The sequence below is a fragment of the Helianthus annuus genome, chromosome 13 (genome assembly GCF_002127325.2).
Source record: "Helianthus annuus cultivar XRQ/B chromosome 13, HanXRQr2.0-SUNRISE, whole genome shotgun sequence".
Classification (NCBI taxonomy): Eukaryota; Viridiplantae; Streptophyta; class Magnoliopsida; order Asterales; family Asteraceae; genus Helianthus; species Helianthus annuus.
The window spans coordinates 121,778,687-121,802,900 of NC_035445.2; the positions used below are offsets into that span (position 1 = coordinate 121,778,687).

General features: G+C 35.4%; 2 protein-coding genes and 3 long non-coding RNA genes across 11 annotated transcripts; all 5 read left to right on the forward strand.

Moving 5' to 3' along the window:
* Positions 1–770: 770 nt before the first annotated feature.
* Positions 771–2,359, forward strand: LOC118485383. Its single transcript, XM_035981453.1, has 2 exons — positions 771–1,817; positions 2,057–2,359. The coding sequence occupies exons 1-2, from the start codon at positions 1,109–1,111 to the stop codon at positions 2,233–2,235; spliced, it is 888 nt and encodes a 295-aa protein (XP_035837346.1). The 5' UTR covers positions 771–1,108; the 3' UTR covers positions 2,236–2,359.
* Positions 2,360–2,635: 276 nt separating this feature from the next.
* On the forward strand, positions 2,636–10,236 carry LOC110899141. Of its 3 annotated transcripts, XR_002569960.2 has the most exons (4): positions 2,636–2,789; positions 3,345–3,401; positions 9,381–9,437; positions 9,979–10,236. It is a non-coding gene; the product is annotated as an uncharacterized LOC110899141 (long non-coding RNA). The 3 variants fall into 3 exon arrangements; XR_002569961.2 differs by lacking the exons at positions 9,381–9,437; positions 9,979–10,236 and adding an exon at positions 3,943–4,570 and having other exon boundaries at positions 2,637–2,789; XR_002569962.2 differs by lacking the exons at positions 2,636–2,789; positions 3,345–3,401 and adding an exon at positions 8,673–8,825.
* Positions 10,237–11,805: 1,569 nt separating this feature from the next.
* On the forward strand, positions 11,806–12,846 carry LOC110901583 (uncharacterized mitochondrial protein AtMg00810-like). The gene has a single exon (XM_022148398.1). It carries the CDS (start codon positions 11,806–11,808, stop codon positions 12,844–12,846), a length of 1,041 nt encoding a protein of 346 aa, XP_022004090.1.
* Positions 12,847–16,020: 3,174 nt separating this feature from the next.
* LOC118485384 lies at positions 16,021–22,152 on the forward strand. Of its 5 annotated transcripts, none has more exons than XR_004875836.1 (9): positions 16,021–16,132; positions 16,335–17,079; positions 17,347–17,477; positions 17,836–17,912; positions 17,995–18,402; positions 18,492–18,632; positions 19,320–21,447; positions 21,539–21,608; positions 22,009–22,152. It is a non-coding gene; the product is annotated as an uncharacterized LOC118485384 (long non-coding RNA). The 5 variants fall into 5 exon arrangements; XR_004875834.1 differs by having other exon boundaries at positions 19,320–19,415; positions 20,939–21,608; XR_004875837.1 differs by having other exon boundaries at positions 19,320–19,415; positions 21,275–21,608.
* A 1-nt stretch (position 22,153) lies between these two features.
* Positions 22,154–23,420, forward strand: LOC118485385. Its single transcript, XR_004875838.1, has 3 exons — positions 22,154–22,318; positions 22,392–22,524; positions 22,929–23,420. It is a non-coding gene; the product is annotated as an uncharacterized LOC118485385 (long non-coding RNA).
* Positions 23,421–24,214: the final 794 nt, after the last annotated feature.

The window sequence follows — 24,214 nt, forward strand, 5'->3', positions numbered from 1 at the left end:
GTTAGTTCCCCCCCCCCCCCCCCCCCCAAAAAAAAAAAAAAAAAAAAACTTAACATTCCTTATTCAATTTTGGTGCCAACACTATATTTACCGGCATTCCTTATTCAATTTTGGTACCAACATTGTATTTATCGGACAACGATATTGACGCTGCTATTTACCGATTACCAAAATAAAAATAAAAAAATTCCTAATACTACATAGTATCGATCGGAAAACGATATTGATGCCGATATTTGCTGATTACCAAAATAAAAATAAAAAAAATTCCTAATATTGCATAGTATCGATTAAACTCATTCAGTACAATACCGATATTAGGAAAAAACCTAGTCAAAAGCACTTGAGTATTAAAGTTATTCTATTCTACTTTGATAATTCTTCCATCTATCACTGTTACATTAAACAAATTATTGATTTGTGAAACATACATCATATATAAAGAATTTGAATTAAACTTCGCTTTATTGACAGTCAATAAAACGTGTGTAATAGGCTACATAAATCATGCATGTATATATGGCAATGTAATTTGTGATTAGTGTAGAATCAATCTCCAAAAATAGGAGATTCAATTGTATCGTTATATATTGAAACTTGTGAATGAAAGGAGGCAAGCAATTATTCATTATCTTACATGGTATCACCCTCACGATCCTTCTAATCTCTGTCCAAAATTCTCTTCATTCTCCTGCTTCATTGGCCGACCAAAAACTTCACCCCGCCGTCACAGTGTCCAACATCCGAACTCTTATCCCTGTCACCTTAGACAACGAAGCTTCCGACTACAACACATGGTCGGAGCTTTTTCGGCTCCATTGCACGGCATACCTTGTGGCCGACCATCTTGCACCCCGCCCCAAACCCGCTGCCACCTCCTCCACTGGTTCCCCCTCCTGCCGACTCGTGGGAACGACTTGACGCCATCGTTCTCCAATGGATCTATGGCACGATCTCTACCGGCCTTATAGAAACCGTGATAAAAAAGAATACCACCGCTTATGATGCTTGGAAATCCATCGAGAACCTTTTTCAAGACAATAAAGCGACACGAGCCCTCCTTCTCAAACAAAAATTCGCTAACACCCGGCTTGAAAATTACTCCTCCATGCATGAATATTGCCAAGAACTTAAGGTTTTGGCTGATCAGTTGTCAAATGTTGATGCCCCGGTTGACGAACAAGATCTCGTCTTACAAACCATCGCCGGCCTCACCGAACAATACGAAACCGTTGGCACCATCATCCAAAACACCAAGCCTCTGCCCTCATTCATTCAGGTCCGTTCACAACTATGTATGAATGAAACCACAAAAGCCAACCAAGCAATCCACTCCTCTCAACAAGCCGCAACAGCCCTTCATGTCCAAAGCCAACCTTCTTCTCAACCCAACTACACCGCCCCACAACAACACTCATCAAACTCCACTCGTGGCCGTGGGCGATCTCGTGGTCGCGGTAGAGGCCGAACTTCACCTCACTCAAATCGCTCCAGGGGACAACCCAATCACCCGGCCCAATCCCAACATCCCTACATTATTTTTCCTAACAACTGGGCCACTAACCAATGGGCCTCCCTTCTAAACAATCCCTACAGCCCACAACCAAATCACACACCTCCCTGCCCTTACCCATCTACCCCTCGGCCCAATAATTCACAAGGGATTTTGGGCCCTAGCCCTGCACAGGCCCACATGGCAACGTACAGCCCAACACCCACCGACATTGCTCAGGCTCTCTACACCTTATCTATGAGTCAACCTTCTGATACTATCGGCTACATGGGCACTGGCGCTACTGGCCACATGGAACAACCCGGTACGAATTCCCCGTTTCCTTTTAATACTTGCACTAATAAACAAATAGTTGTTGGCAATGGCACGACCAATCCCGTTATTGGACAAGGCAACAAAACTTTACCACCACCCTTCCTACCGTTAAAAATGAACAACATTCTTTATGCTCCCAACCTTATCAAAAACCTCATCTCGGTCCGTCGCCTAACGACCGACAATTTAATTTCAATTGAATTTGACCCGTTTGGTTTTCTTGTGAAGGATCTCAAGACCAAGGAACCTATCCTACGATGCAAAAGCTCGGGAGATCTCTACCCCCTCACCACCAACTTTATCAAGCATCCCACCAAACCCACTGCATTAGTTGGCATTACTCAAGACCGTTGGCATCAACGACTTGGGCACCCGGGCGACTCTTTATTGCATTCGTTAAAGTCTAGTTCTTCAATTACTTTTAGTAAACCAAACAATACACTCTGTCAATCGTGTGTTTTCGGCAAAAGTGTTAAACTTCCATTCTATGATTCTATGAATAAAACTCACTCACCTTTTGACATCATTCATAGTGACTTGTGGAACTCCCCCGTTTTAAGCACAAGTGGTCACCGCTATTATATTCTATTTCTTGATGATTTAACGGATTTTTTGTAACACCCCAAAAATATGCAATTTATTTTGTTACCTAAATGTCTAGTTATGTTATATTAACTAAGTTAAATGCATATGTTAGTAATTCAACAAGAAGGAAAGATATGTGACAATAAACAAAAATTTATAATTAGAGGGGTTAAACTTGTAAAAAAAAAGATGAAAGTTATTAATTAAAAAGAAAAACACAAAACACACATTTTTGTGTGTTCTGTGGATCGCCAGGAGCAAAAAGGAACCAAGGAGAAACCCTAGTTCCTAAAATTCTCAAAATCAGAAGGAGTTTAAGAGCCTAAACAAATGCATGAACCCAAAACTCGAGTTATCTAAGCTTGTTCAACGAATGGTAAGTCGAAATTTCTATTTTGATGATTTGTAGAAAGTGGGTTTCAACCCAATCTTGTAGTAATGTGAATAATTGTGTAGTTGTGAGTTAGGATTACACAATAGAACAAGAAATTTGCTTGAGTTTAGTTAATCAAACGATTTGAAGCATAAACCCACTTGAATTAGGAAGATAGTGAAGAACATGAATGAATTATGTGCAAATTATTGTAATGGCTTAGTGTGAGAATTGTTATTAGTGAATAAATGATAGTTGAAACTGATTTGGAATGATTGTTGTATGAAATTTTGGTTGATCTTGATAATCTAAGAATGAATTAGTAGAACCATGCTTTGAATACTTGTACTTCATGTTTTATAGATTGTATGCACGCCATGTGTTCGATGAAATGTCTAAGAATGATTTAGTTGAAGTTTGACATGAATTATTGATTTAATGATGATGTAAACGAAAATGGATATATGGATAATTATGTTAAGTCATGATGAATAAATCAAAGATGCATATGTGAAGAAATGTTTATGAAAGCTAAAAGCATGAAGTTATAATGTATAGGCACGAAGAAGGAAGAAGGTACGAGTCACTTGAAGTCACAAGCTTCACAAGATCACTGTAAGTTCTTATGAACTTCGCTTATGTAGAAAGTAGAATTTTATGTTAGTTCTCTTGTAAATAATTATTTGATGTTTTATGTGGGAATCATTAGTAAAAAATGTCTTATTACGAATTAATAGTAGAAAAAGGAGAAAAAGTATGTTGACGACCCGTGCAAATGGGTCTAAAGTATGAAAATGATGTTATTCTGGATGATGTGTTAAACCCGTAGTTAAACGGGTCAAATAGGATGAATTTGTTATGAAGTTAAAGTAACTAGATGTTGACTTTTGTAAGTCAAACTAGTGGAGAATAATAAATAAGAAAGTAAAAATATGCATGATCCGTGAGAACGGGTCGGATGAAATATGATGATTTTATGGTGATAGAAGTTAAATGGCATGATATTCGTTAAAGCGGAATTGTAGTATGAAAGATGATGTAAAGATGAAGTGACTCGGTAAAGGGTCAAATAATGCGGTAAAAAGCTAAATAAAAAAAATGTATTAGTAATAATGCTTTATCCGAACTAATATGCAAGTTTGTGTTATGGATGTAGGTAAATCTCATGCTTAGAATGGCGAGCTCGGATTCGAACACACCACATCGTCCATATATGCGCTTCCGGTTCAAGTTATCTTTTGAAATGGGTCAAATAATTTTTGTAATGTAAATGTAAATTTTATGTTTTAGGATGTTCGTAAGTAGTTTGAATTTTAAAACCTTTTTGGGTAGTTCGGACATAACCTTTGTATTAGGTCTTGTATGGTCACTACTTTTATTTCTTTTGAAAAAGTGTCGTAGAAGTTTATTTGAATGACGCTTGTTAAAAGCAGGGGAAATGTTTATAGTACGAACGGGTCATGCCAAAATTTTGTCAAAAAAAAAAATTAGTATGTTATTTTTAATCTATTTGAATGTGAAAAAGTGAGCGTTACAAGTTGGTATCAGAGCCGAGGTTTGAGGGATTCAAGTATTAGAGTTAAAATGCTTGAACTCAAACCGAAAGCTCGTATGAAGGTGTGTTCGTTCTGAAGCGCTATGCAAGTAAGTAAATTGTAAATTTTGATTATGCTTATGGTTAGAAATGGGAAGGGGTTTATAGTTAACTCAATAGAATAACCTGGGTTGTAACATTACGGGATGTTGCGGGAGGTTTCGGAACGTCAAGGAACCTTTTCGGGTCATACTGGGGCTTGGGAATGAAGTATGTGGGTAAAAAAAAAATAAGAGAAATCAGCGTTTGCAGGTTAGAAGACCCGTCGGCGACGACCCCCTATGGCGTCGGCGACGCACCTGGGAGTCCCGACGGCCTAATTTCCTGTCTACGCGCAAAGTACAGCGACGCAACATTCTGGGGTGCGTCGGCGACGCGGCCCAGTGCCGTCGGCGACGCCCCTTCCCGGTTCACTTTTGATGATTTGTTTTCTTTGTTATTTCGTGGCCTCCAATTCAGCTCCGGACCTTCGTTAAACTTAGAAAAAGCCCCTAAATGTTTATAAAACCATGAATATAAGTTGAATAACATGAAGGCTATTAGTTAAAGAACGAACGAATATGAAGTAAGTGTAAGAATGAATGTATGTTTTGAATAACATGTCTAGAATGTTCGTAATGAAGGATAGTATGGTTTTATGACCTGCGGAAATGAATTATTGAAAGCAAAATAATGCATGAATGATAAAGAAATGAATGATGAATGGTATGCGGTGAGGTCACGAAGTGACCGTTAACACCAGGAATGATGAATGGTATGCGGTGAGGTCACAAAGTGACCGTTAACACCAAGAATGATGAATAGTATGCGGTGTGGGCACGAAGTAGCCGTTAACACCGAGGATGATGAAAGGAATGCGGTATGGTCACTAATTGGCTATTAACACCCGGAATTATGAAATAAAAGCATGATAACCATAATTAAAAACGATAAAGGTCAATAAGACTTAAGCATGATGGCATGAAGTAACATATAATGAAGTGAAAAGTTATATATAAAATTAACGAATGTCTAATAAGTAAGAAGAGAATGAAAGTCATTGAAATATGTTAGGCATATTAACATATTTCATAAACCATGTGGTAGAATATTTCTTAAGGCAAATCCAAAAGTTTCGTTAAGTTTCTGAAAATGCAACCTATGATATTAGGATCCCCTAAATGTCAACCGGGTCATGTTGAAATGTTTAGAAGTAAGAACGTATATGATTGGAAGGTTGTGAATGAAGTTCTAGTTGGGTTTATCAACCCTATAATGAGAGATAGGTGGTTTAGTCATAAAGGACCGTTAACACCTAGCATGAGAGGAAGGAAAGTATAAAAAAAAATTAATGATAGAATGGAATGAACATGACCAAAGAATAAAATTTAATAATGATCTCGAATGATATAGTAGATGGCTGATGAAAATGAAGAAATTGTTAATAAAATATGTTCCGAGTAGCGGGTGGTGAGAGAAAGTAAGTAAGAAGGATGAGGGATTCTATTCCCCTATGAACGAAAGGCATGTGTGATGTGGCTTATCATGACCGATGTTGATGATAATGTACAAGTGGAATGAAAGTTATTGAAATGTGATTATGAAGGAATCAATGTAACTTGAGATGACATGGAAAGTATATGAAGTAATGAATGTAGAAAATGCTTAATTGTAGATGACGGACGAAGGAAACACAAACGATAACAAAAAGTAAATGTTAGTAGAATTAAAATTTTAAGGGAATGTACTTATGTGGTAAGCATAGATAGAGCCTTAAGAAAGGGTCGTAGACGGATGAAATTTAGAGTCGTTAGGTGGGAAGGAAAGTATGAAAGCAAATTAGGAGATGCTTTTTCTCCACCTAACTAAAGATATGTACAAACATAACAAGTAAATGGCACAGATAGCCTGGTTGGTCAAGCATAATGTAAGACTAAAAAGAACACACACACATATATATATATATATATATATATATATATATATATATATATATATATATATGTGATGTGTATGTGAACGTATGTGAGATATGTTGCCATTGGTTGTGGGAATATGAGTAGGGATATGTTGATAGTTAATCGTCGTAGACCTAAACGGGATATATGAGTAAGAGTAAAACATATGACAAATGTGGTAACATATGATGGTGTAAGTAATTATACATATACATAGAAAGATGTTAAGGTAATAAGATTATGATGAAAGAAGTATGCTCCGAACACGTTACGTATTAAGCATGTGATGATCAACTTATGAGGACTAAAATGAATAATGGGCTAAGACCTGGATGGATGATTTAAATACCGACGAGGATAGAAATTTTGTAAGAAATGGTAAAGTGATAACAAGTATGTCTAAAATAAATAAGGAAGTACAAATAAGCGAATTAGTTCATACTGTAGGAATGGATTAATAAGTAACTAATTGTAACAGAGTTACTAAATGTTTGAGGCCAGTATATGTATATATACACACACACATACATTAGTAGTCAAAGTTTTTATGTCACATTAGGGGGTGACTAGGAAGAATGATGATGTTAATAATAGAGGAATCAAGTAGTAGGCTCATGGTGGGCATTATTGATTCAAACAACATAGTGAAGGAACAATGTATGGTTAGTAACTTGGAAGGCAGAAGTAAATGACTCATAATGCTAGTAAGTAAATTATAATCTTCATATCAATATAGGAAATAATGACGGCTCTAAATTTTTGTTTATTGTAGAGTAAGATTATTAGATGTCTTGAAATGTCATGATGGAAAGATAGTAAGAGTCGATCCGCATATCGGAAAATGAGTAGTAGAAAGAAAAGAAAAGTGAGGAATTGTTAAGAAAGCGGGGTACACACTTAGTATGCCAAATTTAGAAGAATTAGAAAGAACTGTATGGAAAATGTGAAAGGTTAAAGTCGAAGGAAGCTAGAATGAAAATATAAGAATACGTAACTGTTAGAGGAGGAATGTTACATAAAGAGGGGTTGAGTGGAATGTAAAATATGATGAATATTTGAATAAATCTCACCCTCTGTCGAGTTCCCTATCATGGCTGAGGAATTATTAGAAGATAAACCTCTAAAGAAATGTTCGAGAGTTAAAGTTTTTATACGCATGATTCTTGGTTCGTATTATAAAACAACCCTACGTGGTAGAGTGTAATCTCAATTGTCGAATGAACGGTTGTGCCAAGTTTTATGTAACTCATACGTGAAATGGAGTTACACATGTAATAAGCTTATAATCTCATATGTAGCGGAACCTAGGTTGATAAGAATTAACCCTTTGAGGTACAATGTTGGGTAATTGCCTTGGTATTACAATTGCTAGAAGGAATGACGTATGTATGACGGTTATGGAATGTGATGACAAGTATAGTTGAGTACGACACTTCGAGTGTAACATGAGTTGCTCAAATGTAAGTATTGATTACACGAGCATATTGATAGCGTGATTAAAGACTTATGTTGGCCCTTGTAACCTAGGATAGACGGTAAAGAGGGTAGAGCAGGATAGTATGTACACGATTTGTATAATGTATACATTAAGTTGTGGTTAACCATGCAGTTATGATAGATTATCAGTGGAAGAAATATTAGTCTCGGGTAAAGATTATACGAAGGTATTGCAAGAAAAGTATGAAAAGAACTATCAAGCAAATGATATGAAAGAAATTTTGCTTGATATTGGCCTTGGACGGATGGGGAGTATCTAGAAACTAAAGAGTTAGAAACCATTGAATGATGTTTGATTTGTGAATTAATATGAATGAATAGGAATGAACAAGTATTAATATTATGATAATTATTTCCCCTAAGTAGATGTTAGAGGTATGCGGGAATGAATAATCTGATAGATAAGTTTTAAGAAATCAGCTTGAACAATTGAATGATAATCATGAAATAATGTAATAGGATCGCTTTGATTCATACAAGATTGAATTACCAAATGTATTAGACAAGTTTAGAGTAGTAATGACCGATTCATCATGAGGGATGATCGAATGAAAGCATGTTAACGAAGTTCGAGGTATGTAATCGCGAAGGGATATAGATAAACTCGTCAGAATGTATGTATTCAGGTTTCGGGGACGAAACCTTCTTTAAGGGGGGTAGACTTGTAACACCCCAAAAATATGCAATTTATTTTGTTACCTAAATGTCTAGTTATGTTATATTAACTAAGTTAAATGCATATGTTAGTAATTCAACAAGAAGGAAAGATATGTGACAATAAACAAAAATTTATAATTAGAGGGGTTAAACTTGTAAAAAAAAAGATGAAAGTTATTAATTAAAAAGAAAAACACAAAACACACATTTTTGTGTGTTCTGTGGATCGCCAGGAGCAAAAAGGAACCAAGGAGAAACCCTAGTTCCTAAAATTCTCAAAATCAGAAGGAGTTTAAGAGCCTAAACAAATGCATGAACCCAAAACTCGAGTTATCTAAGCTTGTTCAACGAATGGTAAGTCGAAATTTCTATTTTGATGATTTGTAGAAAGTGGGTTTCAACCCAATCTTGTAGTAATGTGAATAATTGTGTAGTTGTGAGTTAGGATTACACAATAGAACAAGAAATTTGCTTGAGTTTAGTTAATCAAACAATTTGAAGCATAAACCCACTTGAATTAGGAAGATAGTGAAGAACATGAATGAATTATGTGCAAATTATTGTAATGGCTTAGTGTGAGAATTGTTATTAGTGAATAAATGATAGTTGAAACTGATTTGGAATGATTGTTGTATGAAATTTTGGTTGATCTTGATAATCTAAGAATGAATTAGTAGAACCATGCTTTGAATACTTGTACTTCATGTTTTATAGATTGTATGCACGCCATGTGTTCGATGAAATGCCTAAGAATGATTTAGTTGAAGTTTGACATGAATTATTGATTTAATGATGATGTAAACGAAAATGGATATATGGATAATTATGTTAAGTCATGATGAATAAATCAAAGATGCATATGTGAAGAAATGTTTATGAAAGCTAAAAGCATGAAGTTATAATGTATAGGCACGAAGAAGGAAGAAGGTACGAGTCACTTGAAGTCACAAGCTTCACAAGATCACTGTAAGTTCTTATGAACTTCGCTTATGTAGAAAGTAGAATTTTATGTTAGTTCTCTTGTAAATAATTATTTGATGTTTTATGTGGGAATCATTAGTAAAAAATGTCTTATTACGAATTAATAGTAGAAAAAGGAGAAAAAGTATGTTGACGACCCGTGCAAATGGGTCTAAAGTATGAAAATGATGTTATTCTGGATGATGTGTTAAACCCGTAGTTAAACGGGTCAAATAGGATGAATTTGTTATGAAGTTAAAGTAACTAGATGTTGACTTTTGTAAGTCAAACTAGTGGAGAATAATAAATAAGAAAGTAAAAATATGCATGATCCGTGAGAACGGGTCGGATGAAATATGATGATTTTATGGTGATAGAAGTTAAATGGCATGATATTCGTTAAAGCGGAATTGTAGTATGAAAGATGATGTAAAGATGAAGTGACTCGGTAAAGGGTCAAATAATGCGGTAAAAAGCTAAATAAAAAAAATGTATTAGTAATAATGCTTTATCCGAACTAATATGCAAGTTTGTGTTATGGATGTAGGTAAATCTCATGCTTAGAATGGCGAGCTCGGATTCGAACACACCACATCGTCCATATATGCGCTTCCGGTTCAAGTTATCTTTTGAAATGGGTCAAATAATTTTTGTAATGTAAATGTAAATTTTATGTTTTAGGATGTTCGTAAGTAGTTTGAATTTTAAAACCTTTTTGGGTAGTTCGGACATAACCTTTGTATTAGGTCTTGTATGGTCACTACTTTTATTTCTTTTGAAAAAGTGTCGTAGAAGTTTATTTGAATGACGCTTGTTAAAAGCAGGGGAAATGTTTATAGTACGAACGGGTCATGCCAAAATTTTGTCAAAAAAAAAAAAAATTAGTATGTTATTTTTAATCTATTTGAATGTGAAAAAGTGAGCGTTACATTTTTTATGGACATATCCCCTAACAAACAAATCTCAAGTTTACACCACCTTCACCAACTTTCATAACCTTATTCATACACAGTTTGAACGAAAAATTAAACAATTTCAATGCGATAATGGCACCGAATACACAAACAATAATTTTAAACAATTTTGCCACATCAATGGCATGCAATTCCGCTTCTCCTGTCCCCACACCTCTTCGCAAAACGGCAAAGCCGAGCAAAAAATACGAACCATCAATAATATGATTCGCACCATCTTATCTCAAGCCTCCCTTCCTCCATCATTTTGGCATTATGCCCTTGAAACCGCCACCTATCTTCTAAACATTCTCCCAAAGAAAACCCACAAATTCTTATCCCCCACCACCCTTCTATATAATGTTCTCCCTACCTATACACATCTCCGCGTTTTCGGTTGCCTATGCTATCCCATCACCCCCTCCACCACTATAAATAAACTCACTGATCGCTCAAAACCTTGTGTCTTTCTCGGCTACCCCTCAAACCATCGCGGATATAAATGCCTTGACATCTTCAATAAACAAATTATTATATCCCGACATGTCCTCTTTGAAGAATCCATATATCCGTTCTCCATACAAAACTCCAATACTACTCTTGACTATAATTTTCTATCACCTCCTTCAGCCCACTATTGTGGGACACAATCAATCCGTCCCAACCGACTGCCCAACCCAGCGCCCAACAGTCTACTCCCATCGGCCCAGTCCCATCCGGCCCCACCAACTTACCTCAAATTGCTTCATCCTCACATCACCCAACCGGCCCACATACAGCTTCCCCTGGCCCAAACCAACACGCCTCACCCAACCCTACTCCATCATCTCACCTACAGCCGGCCCATTCACCTAACCCCCCCTCTAAGTCACGTCCCCTCTCCACCTCAATCACCTCCTGCCCATCCCTCAGACTCAACACCGATTACCCAAGCACCACCTCAACCCTCAAACCACCCTACCCCTCCTCAACAACCGACCCGTACCATGCGCACTAGAGCTATGGACGGTATAACCAAACCGAAAACCTATTCAACCTCAACACTACTTCACTTGTTCCAATCCCAAAAACGCCTCACCTTGCCTTGTCCACTAATGAATGGTACGACGCTATGCAAATAGAATTTAGTGCACTTATTAAAAATGACACTTGGGAACTAGTACCACGTCGCCCGGACATGAATATTATTCGTAGTATGTGGCTTTTTAAACACAAATTCCGTTCGGATGGCTCTTTAGAACGTTACAAAGCAAGGCTGGTATGCGACGGTCGTAGTCAACAGGTTGAGGTTGACTGTGGTGACACTTTCAGTACGGTCGTAAAACCTACCACTATTCGGACAGTTCTCACTCTGGCTCTCTCAAAATCATGGCCCATACATCAACTAGATGTCACTAATGCCTTTTTACACGGTCACTTAAATGAAATTGTCTACATGCACCAACCAATGGGATTTCGCCATCGGGAATATCCTGATCATGTGTGCCGCCTCAAGAAGTCTCTACGGCCTCAAGCAGGCTCCTAGAGCTTGGTATCAACGGTTCACTGATTTTGTTGTTCAACATGGATTTACTCAATGCAAGACGGACAATTCTCTATTTATCTATCAACACGGTCACGATGTTGCTTATCTCCTCATCTATGTGGATGACATCCTTCTCACCACCTCCTCTGACCGACTCCGTCAACAACTCATGAGTCTTCTTGCAGGTGAATTTGCTATGAAGGATTTGGGGCCCTTATCCTATTTCTTGGGCATCTCGGTTACCAGAACAGGGGACACGTTGTTCCTGTCCCAACATGCATATGACAAAGACATCATTCATCATGCAGGTATGGACTCGTGCAAATCTGTAGCGACCCCGGTAGACACACAGAGTAAATTAGCCAGTGAACCAGATTCATTATTTGATGACCCTACCACCTACAGAAGCTTGGCCGGTGCATTGCAGTACCTAACCTTCACAAGACCCGACATTGCATACGCGGTACAGCAAGTATGTATGCACATGCACTCCCCTTGCATAGCTCACTGGAACGCTCTTAAGCATATCATCCGGTACTTACAAGGCACTGCTGAGTTCGGCCTTCATCTCCGCTCCTCCTCGGCCCTCTCCATTCGTGCCTACACCGATGCTGATTGGGCAGGTTGCCCGGACACTCGTCGCTCTACATCCGGATACTGTGTCTATCTTGGAGACAACTTGATCTCATGGTCCTCAAAAAGACAATCCACCATCTTCCGTTCTAGTGCAGAGGCCGAATACCGTGGTGTTGCTAACGTAGTTGCAGAGATATGTTGGCTGCGAAACCTTCTTCTTGAGTTACATCGCCCTTTGACAAAAGCCTCCTTGGTTTACTGTGACAACGTCAGCGCCATTTACTTAACCGGCAACCCGGTTCAGCATCAGCGGACCAAGCACATTGAACTCGACATTCACTTCGACAGGGAACACGTTTAAAAAGGCCTGATCCGGATTCTACACATGCCTTCCCGTTTTCAGATTGCCGACATATTTACCAAGGGTCTTCCTCGGGTCCTCTTCGACGATTTTCGGTCCAGTCTAAGCATTCGTATGCCTCCCGCTTCGACTACGGGGGTGTAATAGGCTACATAAATCATGCATGTATATATGGCAATGTAATCTGTGATTAGTGTAGAATCAATCTCCAAAAATAGGAGATTCAATTGTATCGTTATATATTGAAACTTGTGAATGAAAGGAGGCAAGCAATTATTCATTATCTTACAGTGTGAAAGCTATAACCACTTTGGTGGGTGATAGAGGTTTTGTGCCTCTTGAAGAGAACATAGTTCAATTCCTAGCATGCGATAAATTAGTGTAATTTAGAAGTAGAGATTATGTAACTTTGCCGTTAAAAAAAATAGAGTTGAATGTCATTTTAGTTCCTGTGGTTTGGGTCATTTTGCCAGTTTAGTCCAAAGGTTTCATTTTTCGCATGTGGGTCCAAAAATGTTTCACCGTTGCCATTTTAGTCCACTGGGTTAACTTCATCCATTTTTTCTGTTAACGAGAAGGGCAATTCGGTCATTTTATATGTGATTCTGTTAATTAGAAGGGCAAGTTGGCCATATACAATGACTGAATTGCCCTTATCGTTAATAGAAAAAATGGATGAAGTTAACCCAGTGGACTAAAATGGCAACAGTAAAACCTTTTTGGACTTACAGACGAAAAATGAAACCTTTGGATAAACGGGTAAAATAACCCAAACCAAAGGGACTAAAATGGCAAAAAAAAAAAAAAAAAAAAAAAAAAAAAACAAAACGTGTGAAAGAAATTCAAATCTTAGTATTTTAGATCCTCCAAATTCAACATCCTTAAACCAAACATTCCCTTGATTAAAATTCAAAAGCATTAATTAACTTTTTTACTAAACTATAAAATCCTTAAACCAAACATTCCCTTGATTAAAATTCCAAAGCATTAATTATTTTTTTTTTAATAAACTAACATGTTTAAACCAATTTTGTTACTTTAAATTAGGGGCGTGGATTTCTGACACGACCCGAAAACCCGACACGAACCTAACATGAAATTCACGGGTTTAGGTTTAGTCTAAACGGGTTCGGGTCAGTTTCAGGTTGAACCCGCGAACCCGTTTAGGTTAACGGGTCGGGTTCGGGTCAACCTGGTCGGGTTGGCGGGTTGACCCATTTAACACATTCATACTATAATATATTTTTTTACAATATATTTTATGTCATAAATTAAATGGGGTGTGTATTTTATGCAATGATTATAACTTAAAAAAAGAAATTAACATAAATTTTATAATTTAAATATGATATTATTATATACATTTGAGTTTTTTAAGTAAATTTTAATTTTAATATATTAATTTCAGAAAAAAAATAAAAAAATTCGGGTTGAACGGGTCGTGTTCGGGTCAACCCATGAAACTTCGGGTCGTGTTCGGGTTCGGGTTTTTGTAAAATTTTCGGGTTCGGGTCGGGTTGAACCCGCCAACCCGCGAACACGACCCGTTTAGCACCCCTACTTTAAATCATTAATATATTACGTATAGCTACAGAACTGGATTATTTAATCATTATCTTCATAATATGTAATAAGATTTAAACTACTTATATTTGTAATTTTCTTGAAAAATAAAAATATATAAAAGTAAAAATAATAAGTAATATAATTAGGAATCCCAACGAATATATTTCAAAAATATAACGGGTAATCCTGATACACGACTAGCAATGAGTAATTGTCATCTCTAATTTGAAGCCCCCAATTTTGAACTCGACAATTTTTCATCAGTTTTATCGATTTTGAATTATTGTTTTTTTTTTTGATAAAAACTTATGTGTCACGTAACTCTATACGTAACAAAAGTTGTTTTTTTAATAAGTTGGACACTTTTTTAACCCAATTGTCTCAGTCAAATTCGTATACTTATGACTCTACTAACTTTTCAGACGAACGTTGTATCGACATATTTAATTCGGTTATTCTAAATAAACATAATGGAACTTTGGCATCACTCCCATGACTGTATATCATTATCTTGATGTGTACCTTTTTTAGGAAGGAGTTGTCAAATTGTTAACCACTAACTCGTGAAAGGTCGCCAACAAAACCCTGATAAGTGATAAGAGATATTGGTGGCACGAATGGTATTCAATCACTTGATTGTCTTGTCTCCGTAATGTAATTAACTCATTTTCTTATTTAATTATTGGATATATAAGAATATTGATTGATTATTGTGACTTGAATAAATAGTAATAGAATCTTATATTTATATATAAATTTAATTTCTAATAGTTTGAGTTAAAATTGATAATCAATTTCATATAAGATGCTACTAAATCAATCATGTAAAAGCGAATAAAAGATATATTTTTCTCTTTGTAAGTTTGTAACTAGTTTTGACGAAATTCTAATCTCAAATTACCTTGTGATAAGGGTGTAAGGGGTGGATGCGGTAAAGGTAGCGGTGAACCTCTTTACCGCGTGGGGAACACCGCCCTCGATGGTTTTTACCGCGGGTGGTTGAGTGAAATCAGAGATTAGTCACTGCTTGATTATTTGAACGTCGGGGATGCCTTTTTGAACGTTTATGACCGTTGGCTTTTAAAAAAAAATCACAATTTTACACTATATAAACCCAACAATTCATACTAAATCACAATTTATCTCAAACAATTCATACCAAATTCTCACTATCCCATTTTCTTATTTCTAAACTCACAATTCATACATAATTTTATTTATTTTTAATTTAATGTTATCTTTTTTTTTAATTTATTGTAGTTTTATTTTTGTTAAAAATATGTTTTATTTGTTAAAATATGTTTTATTCATTAATCTATCTATACTATAAAAGGAGCTTAGAGCATGACCTCACTTTGCTTATGTGTCATCTTCTTAGATATGCCACATTGGATGCCACATAGACTCCGCTGATGTCATAACGCTGATGTCATAATTTCAACCTCCACCTTTAAAATTAAATATAACTATCTATATTTCAAAATTGAAAACAAGGTCAGAGTTTTTAGGAGGGAATTTCAAAAATCAAATTCAAATGGTAATTTTAATCTTTTATTCTCTCTCAATTAAATATAGTCCAGCTCATTTTTTTTTCAAAATTGAAAACATAATCTTCACACCTCTCTCTCTCTCTTCAACTCAGAAGAACATCTTCGATCCGGTTGTCTGCAAGTAACATAAACACAACTTCATCTTCACATATCTCTAATTTACTCAACAGGTTTGTGTACGTGTGTGTATGTAGTTTCTATTAATTCTTTTCTTCAATATCAACTCGGTAAATTGATGATGATGATTTCAGTTGAGTTTGTTGGAAAAATAGGGTTAAATCGTGATGATGATGATGATGATGATGAATATGGTTTTATTTCGGCCACACAGCTGTTTCTAACCACAAATCACTTCTTTTCTAAAAACCCTAGGTATCAAGAAGCGTTTTCCTTCTGATTGAATCACATACAATCCAGACAATACAAGCAATCAGGTATGAAATCTCACTTTAATCAGTGTTGAATTCAGACCACAGACAGATCTGTTGAAACGAGGGTTTTGTTTTCTGTCATAAAAATCTGCCTTGATGTCTTTGCTTAATTAGGGTTTTGTTTAGTATCTACCTGTTTGGCTACACTATATATTAAGGTGAAAATTAAAGATTGTAGGGTTCTGAAGTTATTTTTATTGAAATCTTGATGAATGAATTATATGTATTGAAATGTTGGGATTAAACTGTAGAAGAATCTGAAATGAGGGTTGTCTTTCTTTTTGTATTTGTGGTTCATGCATACCTTGAAAAAAATATATATTGTGGCCTAAAATCACAAGAAATGATTACGATAAATGACAAACGAATTGGATTTTTCATTATTGTTATCTAGATTCTGTTCGGTATGCATGTGTTCAGCAGATTTGGTGGTTTGAAGTCGACGGTGAGGTGGAGTTTCCTTTTCCATGTGGGACCTACACCCTCTACTTCCGCCTGCAGCTCGGGCGGTCAGGCAGACGCGTCTGCAACTCAGACCATGTCCATGGCAGGGATATAAAACCCGTGAAGTTCTAGCTCTCAATTTCAGATAGTCAAAAGGCGACGAGTCAATGTTATTTGTCGTCCGATTCTAGAACAGCGGAGTCAATGATGAAGACGACAGCAATGCTGTACTTGACAGCAAGGTATCACCTCCAAACTCACCACTTATCGTCTTTTCTTTGCCCTATTGTCCACTGTCCTCATTGTTGTTATTTTTAGGTTGTTTCGTAAACAAAAGTTGCGAGTAAAGTACTTACACAAACAAGAATGACCCGTTATATTCAGTTTTTATTTGAAATTATTGACATTCTACATACGGAACAGTTGGCATAGAGAATGACAAAAGACAGCTCTTATTTATACAGTTGGAAAGAATATTTAGTTTTGACCCAAATGGTTGGTAATTGCAGAACTTCTGCGGGAGAACAAGAGAATGATAGATAAATCTATTAGAGAAATAGAAAGAGAGAGGCAAGGTTTGCAGACGCAAGAAAAGAAACTAATCGTAGAAATCAAGAAAATTGCTAAACAAGGTCAAATGGTAAGCTTATTTCTTTCATTACTTGCTCATAAATTTGCAATATTGAGTTTTGTTTTTTCGGTTTATTCCTCCCTAATTTCAGGACCCACTTCATTGATTCGTCTAAAATTAGCTGCTCGTATTATTTCTTTCTTTTTTTCTTTCTTTTTTTTTTGTTGGTCTTAATCCCTGTCCTAAAATTTTACTAACCAGACTAACCGAATTATAACTTTAACCTAAATACGATTCGACAGTTTCATTGGCTGTTTCAAGTACCTGAGATTAAATATTTATGTTATTCTAGACAAACTAACATCTTTACTATCTATAAAACGAGCTTAGAAGCTGACCTCACTTTGATTACGTGTCATGATATTAGGTATGCCACATAGGATTCGATGACATCATAAATCCGACCTTTCTGCATGACATCATAATTCAGATTTCATCTTAAAGGTATGAACCATCACATTCAAAACAAAAAATATTATTAATCTTGTCTTTGTTGATTTTGACCATATTTGCCCTTTGAATCTAGCGATGGAGGTAGAAGACAGCTGTGTCATTACTCATGTTCAAGATAAGCTCTTTCGTGTTCATGTGAGCAAGAAGAGAGGAAGACACAAAGGAGGTGTGAAACATAGTTCAGATGATACAGGTTCAGGTGTCAAATCCGTATCATGTGAACTGTGTTTGACACATCCTTTGTGTCTTTCTCTCTTCTTGCTCACATGAACACGAAAGAGGTTATCTTGAACATGATGTTATCTATTAAGGGAGCTTAGATAATGACATAGAATTGGCTACGTGTCAACTTCTCATGTATGCTATGTAGTCCTCGCTGATGTCATAATTACGAAACAGTATCCTTTAGTGTTGTTTTCGCTAAAGTTTGAAACGGTATTGTTTAGTGTTACTCTACCTTCAAGGAAAGTCCAAGGAGCAGGTATAATTTAAATTTTGCCTTCAAATTCTTTCTAACAAAACAATAGAAATGTTGTTGATTATTTGATTTTTTTTTTTCATTTTTTGTAGCTATGACAAGGTTTAAAGCTATTGAATGGCTTGAAAGTGTAGTTAGGCCATTGGAGATACCAAAACAACCATCAAACTTTTTGATAGGTCAAAGCTTCATGTTTCCAACAACTAATGGTTGTTCTATCGTAAAGACTTCTGGTATGTATCTTAAGCATAAACTTTATATTGTCATTCATGGTGTAAAACAATGTGATTAGAGTAGAAGTTCAATATTGCTATGTTGTAACTTAGTTTCAGTTTGAATCTGTTTGTGTGTTTCCGAGGGCTTTTTTAAGCAAGGCGCATAGTATAAACTCTAATTTTTGGGTGTTGTAGACTGTTTTAGGTTGATTTCTAGGATTATTTAGGTTGAAGGTAGCCTTCATTAGGGTTTTTATTGTCATCTTTTTGCTGTAAATTAGGACGAAAATCATCTTAAATGACTACACGGTTGTTTTCCTCATTTTACCTCAACATGGTTTCATAAAATTACTTTCTTGCCTGTTATACGTCTTTTTCTAATCTCAGGGCTATAAAATTATTTTCGTGTTCACCTTCGTTTGTTATCAAAATATGTTGTTAAATAACCGAACATATATTAAAAGATATAAACTTGAGTTTATAAGACTAGCATATTGAGTGCTGCTGCCACCAATGGACCTTTCGACTTTAGCCCTAGAATATATACAACATAGCAAACAATCTTGTATAAATTAACTGTCATGTAAGTACTTAATCTTGTATAATGTGCACATCATGGTCAGATACAGGACAAGGCAGAATTGTTCTTTGAATTGTGTTCATTAAGTTTTTGATTAAATGCCTAATTAAGTTTTGATTCTGCAGGAGAGCTGGGAACGACTGGAAGTTGTGGTGGCTGTGTGACCGAGGTATAATCGAATTGAAGTTTGTAGAAGTAATTTTATACATCAGCTTGAAAAGGTATTTAACTTTCGTTGAATTGAAGTTTTTCATAGATCTTAACTATTCATATGATCATCATCAAATGTAACTAACAAAGAATCAATAAAATGCTAATAAAACATTAGAATCAATTGATCAAACAACTACACTTGAGTCTGTAAGAGTACCATATTGAGTGCTGTTGTCCCTAATGTAGCTTTTGACTTTAGCCCCAGAATATCTACAAGTACCAAATAATCTTAATTTAATTAAAATTAAGGAAAAAGTTACCCGTGTTTGTTGAAACTGTTTCGCTTCCAAAATTGTTAAAGTCAGCACATAAATGAACATTAAACAGATCATCCATGGTACCAAACAACAATGTTAAGATATAAAACTAAAATGTGATAAAAAAAATAATACTTATAAAATATGAAGTATTAAGAAAGTAGCAATTACATATAAAAAAGAAAACTAATCAGAGACATCTAACTCTAATTGCAAGAATCAAGGAACTTTAACTTCAACTCCATGGAGCACTGAACCTCTCTGTGTATCTCATTGATCTTTCTCATGAACTCCAGATCTCTTTCTCCACATTCTATATTACTCGCAACACACAGGTCACGAACGGAAGTAGTCGGCATTGCCCTCAAGTCCCTCGAAACTTGGTCTCTTGTCAGCAGACCAAGTTCCAGTCCGTTAAAACACCTCTTCAACTCATGAAGAGTAGATCTATCAGCCAAAACTTGGTCTTCGATTTGTTTAATAAAGCGTTGCTTGAAATCGTCAGATTTTGCAGAAGTATATGACTCCATTCTAATATATTTATAAGAACAAAGGCAAAACAATAATAGTTGCACTTTTGTTTCACTGAATGAATCTGTTTTGATGAAAAAAAAATTTATTGGCAATGCTATTATATACTATATGTAACAGGCCAAAGGTCAGCTTTAAAGGCAAACATTAAATTAACATTTATACTTAAAAACCATGTACATTTAATGATTTAAGAGTAAAAAACGTGTATATGGGAATTGTCTGTTCAGTTATCCTATTAAGCATTTTAATGCAAAACCTTTGAAAAATGAGTTTTCATGGGAAAACAAGTAAAATTAAATATGTAGAAAACCAAGGAACAAAATTGAAACCTTCAAAAAAAGGTTATCATAATTATGAGATGTCTCTTCATTTTCTCTATCAAAGATTTTAAACACTATAAAGCATCATTATTATTTTACTTGAAAACATCAACACTTCAGTTTAAAAAAAAAACATTCATCCTAAAACAAATTGTCCAAAAACACTTACATTCTTCCTAAATGGCAAGGAAAACCTTCTACCACTGGTCCGATACCACTGATCTTAAAATCGAATTTTCAACCTGGTCACTCCAAGAACAAAGAAACGCTGAAGAACTCAACCAAAAGGTTGCTATTGTTAGTGATAAATATTATAAGCAAACCTGGAGTAGCATTGCACTGCTAGATGAAGTTGCCTCTTCTACTCCAATAGAGTTTAAACAAAAAGCAGAAGAGTTTATTACAAATTTGCTGAAACAGGATCAGAAGACCTGTGATATGCTAGCTGATCTACAAATTAAAACAAAAAACGAAATTGCATGGAAGAAGGCGAGAGAACGAGATATTCTATTAAGTGTTAATTGTAATGTTTAATTTTTAATTTTTATTATTTTTCTAAATCATAATTTTGTAATACTATGGTTTATTATTGAATATTCAAAGTTTCACTGCTTTCATAATTTTGCAATTTTAGTTTTACCAGTTTCTTTTATCCAAGATTGCTACTGGTTGGTTAAAATTTTGGGTTTATGACGTGTTGTTTCATTAAAATTTGGTTAAAATTTTGGGTTTATGACGTGTTGTTTCCTGTTGTAGGCTTACCTCAAGTTATTGTTGAAGGGGAACCGATGGTCCGAGCATTAAATACCATTGAGTATCCTCTGTTATGGTTGCTTCCATATCAACTGAGACCTACACAGTAATTGTAGTACAAGATTCTAAGTTTGTTAATCTGATTATTGAAGGGGAACCGATGGTCCGACCATTAGGTCGCTTTAGTTTTATTTGTGGGTGATTTTGTAAATGAATATTGAAATAAGTAACCCTATAATCTGAAAACAAGATTTGTAATGTGTACAGAATGTGCAAGGCGTTACTTCCAGTAAATGAAGAACATTTGACTGATGAAGCCATATGGGAGTCACTTCCTGTAAGTCACACTGCTTTTCTTATCACATTCAATTATTACATTTAATGTGCTAAAGAAGAAAATAGTAAAAAATAGAATAAAACAATTGTGTAGTTTTCTTGTGTTGGAAACTTAGTTTAAAAAAGCGCGCATTAAGCTCGCTTAAAGTGTTCACCGTTTGGCAAAACGTTTTATTTGCTCTGAAGCGTCAAAACACGTGAAGCGTTTTGAGGCGATGCCTCGGCCCAATCAGGTGCAAAAAACAACACTTCAGCATAGGGTTTTAGGTTTTAACGTTGTTTCAACATTAAAAAAAACGAACAGGGCGTGCAAAAAACGAACAAGGTCTTTTTTAAAGGGTATAAGTGACATTTGATCAAGTTGAAAAACCTTGAGCTTAACTTGGTGCATTTGTTCTCAGGTAAAGCATGATCACACAGTCATCACTAATGACCTTTCAGCATCGAAAAACATCAAATCCAAAAATCTAATGTGTTCTTTGCTTTTTAAGGGGAACATAGGTGCTTCTCTCCTAGGGCATACAAAACACAGGTTGTTGGCGGCAGCCCGCCATATTTAACATATAAAAAAACTTTATATGTTAAATTTGGCGGGCTTCCGCCAACAATCTGTGCTTTGTATGCCCTATGGAGAGAAGCACCCATCTTCCCCCTAAAAAGCAAAGAAAACATTAGGAAAAAGCATTATGAATGAGGATGGCCTGAATCTACGTAAGTGGCAGGTTTATTATATTTACCCATTTTAAATTTTATTTCCAATCTTTCTGATTTAGGTTTTTTGCAGACATTGACAATGCAAGAAAGGCTGCACCAAAGCCAGAAACACTGTTTGGGTTTTCCTACGATATTGTACGAAAGGTTGCTGCTAAGTATCCCAAACATCCCTGGATCTTGGCATGAAAGTCATTAGGTTCAAGGTAATGGTTAGATTTTAAAACTGTTATTAATCATGAGTTAATTATAATTGTGATAAAGTTAAACCTTTTAGTTATCTTCGTTCTAAAATGAAATTCATCCCAATTGGTCGCTAAGAGTTTGTAGAATATAAACTGATAAGTTATAGAGATAATGAATCTCTATCATAGGGTACATGCTGAGATTATTGAATTTTGACTGACATACCCCATATATAGCTTTAACATCGTTTATTATTATTATAAACATAGTTTAACATTAAGAATTGATTGGAGTATTAAGTGTGTTAGTTTGAACTTTTTGAACGAAATTTTATTCATTCATGTGCTAAAAACTTAGGTAATGGTGTAGTAAAAGGAGATTTAATTATAACTGAAAAACTAACATAAGGACTTTGTTATAAAAGTGCAGCGAACCAGACCATATTGTCATGCGCCCTACGGTTTCTGGAGCAAATCCTTGTGTTGGGGCAGCAGCGATTGGGGTTGTTTGTGGCTGCGTGGGTGGTGCCTCGATGCTGTAAACAGTGGTCAAATAACATTGGATAGTAGGGGTAACGAGTACCATAACAAAACAAGAAAAGGAATACCAACAACATGCAATTAGGTACAGTTTTGGGACTGGTAATGGTGTCTAAACAACCGTTATAAGCGATGGTTGCGGCTGCCAAAACAGTTCAGAAAGAGGAAGCCATGCTTAAATGATTCTGGGTCGGTTTTCGGGTTGAATCATAGTTTACAAATTGTGAGTTCCTAAGGTATTTTTAGGGTATGTTAAAGGTTATCTCTATTCCATGTTTTGTATGTAGAGTCTAATTTGATATGTAATAGAAAAAAATATGCAAGTTTATAAACATGGAAGTGAAAACACCATGATCAATATTTCTCTTTTGTATGTGTTCGACTTCTTGACTTATTATTTAAGAGTTTGTTTTGATTTGTCAAATTTTGAAATTTTATACTTTAGCAGAATTTTGGTTATTTTCTTCTTATTAGTGATACTGATGCTTATGGCCACATCTTATATCCCAGTTAGACATGAAAAAAAATACAAACTCAGTTTAAGAAATATAATTGTTATGCTTTTCTTAGAATGCGAGTGTCTTTAAAAACGTAAAAGATAAAAGATGATGCATTAACTAAAGCAAAGGTTCCTTAAAATCAGCTTTGCGTTTGTTGTTCGATATGCAATCATGGTATCTATACTTTGGCAGGGCATTCCAAGTGGTTTTAGGCGATCGACGGCATAGTGGGCAATAAAATGACATTGCCTTTGCATACATGTCTATATACAAGTATATGGCATGTTGTTCGGGTTACTTAGACACAAATGGTTAGAAAACATGAAGAAATGATTAATAATCTGATTTTTAGATACAAATGGTTAGAAAACATTTAGAAATGATTAATAATCGGATTTGTAGACAACATATTATCAATTACTTAGATTATTTCTATATCAAACCTCAACAAATAATTTTTTGAGAAAAATTAAAGCTTAAATTGTATATTAAATATAATAAATGCAATCTAATAATCAAATCTTTTTTAAATAAATGCAATCTAAAATTAAATGTAAAGTTTTAATACATACAATATAGAGAAAACACGTCATACCAACTTCGTAGACTTGACAGGACTTACAGACTCGATAACAAAAGACCGTAACATACAATACAGAGACAAAATGTCG

Bases quoted from the DNA above. Each gene is read 5' to 3' on its own strand.
- LOC118485383 (XM_035981453.1), top strand. From the start codon at position 1,109: ATGCATGAATATTGCCAAGAACTTAAGGTTTTGGCTGATCAGTTGTCA. The intron at 1,818-2,056 runs GTACGAATTCCC...TTTCTTGTGAAG, and splicing joins TGGCCACATGGAACAACCCG to GATCTCAAGACCAAGGAACC.
- LOC110901583 (XM_022148398.1), top strand. From the start codon at position 11,806: ATGAAATTGTCTACATGCACCAACCAATGGGATTTCGCCATCGGGAAT.